The sequence below is a fragment of the Sesamum indicum genome, linkage group LG5, assembly GCF_000512975.1.
Source record: "Sesamum indicum cultivar Zhongzhi No. 13 linkage group LG5, S_indicum_v1.0, whole genome shotgun sequence".
NCBI classification, from domain to species: Eukaryota; Viridiplantae; Streptophyta; class Magnoliopsida; order Lamiales; family Pedaliaceae; genus Sesamum; species Sesamum indicum.
The window spans coordinates 12,135,874-12,141,363 of NC_026149.1; the positions used below are offsets into that span (position 1 = coordinate 12,135,874).

Sequence of the window (5,490 nt, forward strand, 5' to 3'; positions counted from 1 at the left end):
TTAATACTAAGTGCTAACTCCCCCTGCCATCATGATTCATGATACTCCAAGATGAAAATTTTTTGTTACCCATCTAGCATGCAACTGTAGTTTCTTTACACTTCAGGAAATGATTGATTATAGTTCCGTTAAATATTTTTTCCAAGAAACGCTTGTCATAAAAATAGATGCCATAGTCAGATCCTTGACAATCATTCATAGTAAATGCCAGTTTCTCTAAGTACACTCCACATCATTGCACAATCTTGTTGCAGTGGTGCCAATGTTGGTCTAGATGTATCCTCTCTACTCTTTGCGCCAACCTAGAAAAGAAACTTGTGTCTTTCCAATTACTATGTCTGTTGATGTCCTGTTTTCCCTTCTAACACATGGTAGAATACTGTTGACCAGCTAACCCTCCATCTGAAGACCGAGTGTGTGACACCTCCTACATCTTTGTTTCCCACTCACCCATGACATTCAACCTTACTTCTGATCTGACATCAAATAATATGACATGCATACCTTTCAGCTCTATATACTCATCTAGTTCAAACATTATTTGCTGCTTTCTAAATTAGTCTCATAATTTCTCGCACATAGGACAACAATTGGGATGAAATGATTTCTTTATATGTTAGAATCACACTCAGGATTGGTTCGTCAATCTAAATGTAAGTCTTGTTGGGTTTTGTACGACACTTTTCATTCAAGTGAAACCCTATTTTTTATAATACAAAGGATTATTCCAATTTCTTCGACTATGGTTCTTTCACGTAAATACTTAAACTGTAAGCAAGATGTTTCATCAACTTATGCATAACCAAAGACGCAAGGAGTCCATGCTTCTATTGAAGCTAATTGCAACTCACTCATACAATTAATTGTTATTTAAGTTTTCTGAAAACATAGTTGAGTTTTAAAATTTCGTGAAACATGTACTTGTGCATCCCATTCCCCAAAGATGAGCTATATATAGGCAAAACAGTCCCAAGTATACCAACTAATTGATACAATGGGGTATGAAATTGGTATCTTGCAAACCATATCCAGTGAGGTATTTTTGTCTTCCACAAACGAATGGGTTCTACGAAAAGAATGTCCACTCTTTATACTAATAAGCACGCATCTAAGTACCTTGTAAGGTACAGAATACTAAATTCAGGTACTTGACAGTGAAGAAAAGCAAATGCACATAAGTATGAAATAATATCAAGCCTACATCAAATACTTACATCATTCTCAATGTCCGAGGTATAGCCAGCAAAGCTTGTAAGTAATTTCCAGGACATTTCCGGAAACAATGCAGCTGGAAATAAAAAAAGAAATTGTTTGTCATGAACAAGAGCTACGCATAAACATGTCGAAGCAATGCTCCAAATCAAGTGAAAAAGATATGATAGTTTAAGAAAAATAGCAGATGAGAAAGACTGAATTTCAAGCAATGACAAGATGCATAAGTTCTTGCTTCCATTTCTCTTGTTTATAGTGTTAACTATTTTTAGTAATGATTTTAGTCACAGCTTTTCTCTGAGTTGAAAGCAGCAGTCTTGGTAGTTAAGGAAACTCTCTCCGCCAAGAGCCTGAGCTCTTCAACACAAGGTAAGAGCCTTAAATATGGTTTAGATAACTTGAAAATAGAAAGCTGACAGGAATTCAAAAGCCTTATGCTGTTCGGCAAGTTGCTTTTCAAGTTTACATGCTAGTAATACGCGTATATTACAATTATTTCAACTGTTCTAACTCATAATAATGTGGTATTGGCCAAATTGGAAGAGCCCGTGAATGAGACACAAACATCAAAGCTTTAAGGTGAAGAACACAAGATGTTCCATGTTTCTTGGGTCAGGGCATGATCCACAAGGGGGTAGGCTTATAAAACAATGTTAACCAGAAAACTCGAAATGTAGGAACCTTACGCAGAAGAACTTCATTTACTTAACCTTAGGAGAAACATTAAGAACAAGAAGAAGTATTTGAGCTTTAATCATTATTCTTGTTTGTAAGAGATTATAGTAAAGGAATACAAAATCGTTTATGAACAGCAAACCTATTAAAAAATAAGATGAATATATTCTTTAAAAAAGAAACTGGATATGCAACAAATTCTGGAGCTAAGTTAAAGAAGGATCTTAATGCCTATCATTTGGTACTTTCTTCAAGAATTCATTTACGGATGGGCTCTTTCATTTAAAAGCCTTAATTAATTGTGGGACACTAATTTAATTTAGAATTTCAATGCATGTACTAAATACCCAGATTTGTGATGCACCATGTATTTTTCAAAATGGTCCAAATATGGGCCAGAAAGTGTTTAAAGCTTTAAACAATTAGGAACTTGAACAAGATTCTATCTGGCAAAGGCATGTCCCAAGGTTCTTGGGAAGGTCCCATGCCATCAGGAGTACAACCAAGCGGCTAAATGCTCGCCCTCATTACCTATGCTATTCTGATTATACCCCGGCCCAGGACATAGGACGAAAATGGCTTTTCAAACACTGATGACGTCACTGCACTAGAGTTTATTTGATTGGTGGAGTACATCAATTTATGAATTTAAAAAATATTTTAGGTACAGATGCTTTATAAAGTGTTAAATGTTAGACTACATGGAGAATTTCAATTTAGCTGTGTTGAATTTTGGGATGCTTCAAGAGCTTGCAGCATGGTCCATGCATTGCGGAGTAACATAAGGGACTTCAAAGAAACAATGCGAGAAGACACAAACTAGAAATTATGAGGGGAGAGACCAAATCATCTTAAGGTTAGCGCAAGCTTCTCACTGCTTGAGCTCCTCTGCCAATTTCAAAAGGGAAGTAAACATGAGTTTAGGGTATAACTTCATTCATATTTCACTTCCTTGTCTTCTCTCCACTCCAACCAAACAAGCTTATGTAATTACTTGTTTGTCACACTCCTAATTCTCACCCCATTCAAAAAAGGCTCAAAAGTTGGACATTTTGAACTTTGACAAGAAGTTGCATAACATACTGCTATGAAAAAAGGGGGTGTAGTGATGCTGATTCTAAGACTTACAATAGCACGTTCTGCAACTAGATGGCGTGGTAACTGTCTTAGAGTCCCTTCAACATCACCACTCTCCTTGAAGTATTCCCTTATCTTTCTTGTGACATCCTTCTGTAATCAAACATCTTAGTTAAGAAAATCATATATATAACGATGCCATTCTTATTCCAAATACCTAAACATGTGAACAGAAATGGAAAAGGATATCCCCTTCTCTTGGGTCGAGAATCAAGCTGACAGCAGCTTTCCATTCTCCACGCAGTAATGCAGCTCCTATGAGATGAGTTGGTATAGAACTGCTTCCGAACCGCTGAAAGTATCATGCAAAAAGTGATAGTTAGTGCCCAAAATATAAAAACAAATGCATAGATTAGTAAATACTGATCCTTGACAGAAGGTTAATAGCTTAAGTTAGAAATTTAGCAGATACCAATTTGAAATTTAAATATCTCTGTTATCCACATAATGATTTCTTTTGCATATGACATTAACTATTAGCTATCAAAAGCATCATACAACAGAGCAATACTGTATTTTTTGGACTGTAGATGGATATCCAAGATTGCTTCCAAACTTTTCCTTATGCACCATAAACATGCAAAAAACTTTAAACAATAAGCAGGTTGACTACGAAAATATACTGCAATAGTGCAATTTCAGATACTGTTAATATTATTTGCATGTTAGTCTACATTTTTATGAAGTATAAGTTATACACATTATAAGAAGGTGTTCAACTTTTATAACATCCAACGAAAATGGGATAAATCTAAAAAATAACTACCAACTTCTACATGTATATGCGTAATTTGGCTGAGAATTTATTTCCTATCTCCAAGGATATATTAGCATTTTCACCAATTTGTAGAATGTACGAGTTTGTAAACGTAATCTGTCACAATAAAATCAAGTCCCCTCTGTATGCTTCTTATTAGCCAAACCACGTATGTCGGAGCAATGTCATTCCATTTCTGGTTCATTCTGTCGGAGCAATGTCATCTGTTAAAATGAACATACCAGCTGATCAAAGTGCAAACCAAACAACCTTTCATCTCCATGTGATATGTAGTTACCAACCTAAGTACTTAACCACCATATGTACCTTTTATGTCCATGTACTGGACTCCAATCTACATGGCAGCACAAGACAGCCAACCAATATAATTAGAAAACACCATTAGTTATCAGCCCCTAATGATAACACACTATGTAGGACATAACAGAGAACAATGATCACATATGCATCAATCAAACATCCATCTCTCCGGTTTCGTCATTTTGTTTAGCTACCTTCAAGTTAGCATACCTTGAGTTGCTCCAGCCTACTCTCTCAGTTCCTTAAACATTAAGGAAATAGGTAACTTTTAATCTAGAAAGATTTATGAACAACTATTCTGATTTCAGAAACTTCACTCAATTTATGCAAAGTCCTAATAACCTAAGAATCTGTGGACATATCAGCAATGATTTCATCTATCTTTGGACGAACAATATGCTTATATAGACTAATAGAAACTTATATTACTTTCAGATTAATTCCACTTGGTGTTTTACATTAAAACCTGCTATTCATCACATTAAGTTCAGACTTTTGGTCTGTTCAGATAATTGAGAGTTGGTTTCCACTGTCACCTAAGACAATATTCATTTGTTTATCTCCATGTTAAATCAGCTACCCAAGTTAAAGAGAGTAAAATCAGGAACACAAATTCCTACCTAGTTCCCAAAACTCTTGTTAAGCATAAACAATCAACAATAGGGGCAGAGGTAAACATAGAGCAGCAGAAACTATTTAGATCCGTAAAATAACCTGTAAACCAAAATAGTTGATAAATCCATTCTCCCCTAAGGCAGTTGCAGATGCTTTAACAATATCTTCAGTTTCAGCACTAACACTTCTGCAAATATGGAAAAGTCCAACTACAGATTCAATATGCATGAAAGCATAGTGTAATAGTAAATCAATGCTTTTATATGGGAATGTTGCATTTGACTAGACCTTAATGTGATTGTGAATCGGTTTCCTTGGAGTTGGCCAAGAACAAGTCCGTCGTTCACATGGCTGCAAAATAAAAAAAATTCAGTCAAGCAGAATAGCGTAGAATCATAATATGCATGTAGACACCAATTGCTTGGCCATGCTCTTACCAGAAGTTTCCGACTTTAATACCAATTAATTTTTCATTAAGTGCTGCTAATCTACTTGCCCGCTGCTTAAAAACGGTAACCTAACACAAAGATGAACTAAGTTAATGAATTGTATGATAACAAGAGATAAAACCAGCAAATTACTATGCATACCACTCAGTAAGCAATATACTTAACATAGACATATAGAAGTCAGCACTTTTTGAGATAGTGTCTATAAACAGGATGCAATTATAGTCTTTACAGAAATAAAAAATTGATATGATCTTATAAAATAGGATTCTTAATTCCAAATGGTCAAATTGACTGTTTTCTTTTGTTCCCCCCCCCCCCCCC

General features: G+C 35.3%; 1 protein-coding gene across 7 annotated transcripts in view; it reads right to left on the reverse strand.

Moving 5' to 3' along the window:
• LOC105162422 (multisubstrate pseudouridine synthase 7) overlaps nt 1-5,490 on the reverse strand; it is a 19,634-nt gene that overhangs the window by 9,770 nt on the left and 4,374 nt on the right. For all 7 annotated transcript variants that reach the window (XM_020694029.1, XM_020694028.1, XM_020694026.1 and 4 more), the window contains exons 7-12: nt 5,155-5,234; nt 5,006-5,068; nt 4,817-4,904; nt 3,214-3,316; nt 3,016-3,119; nt 1,215-1,288 (exon numbers count right to left, since the gene is read on the reverse strand). In XM_020694029.1, the coding sequence (XP_020549688.1) occupies nt 1,215-1,288; nt 3,016-3,119; nt 3,214-3,316; nt 4,817-4,904; nt 5,006-5,068; nt 5,155-5,234 (512 nt within the window). The remainder of the gene's footprint in view (nt 1-1,214; nt 1,289-3,015; nt 3,120-3,213; nt 3,317-4,816; nt 4,905-5,005; nt 5,069-5,154; nt 5,235-5,490) is intronic.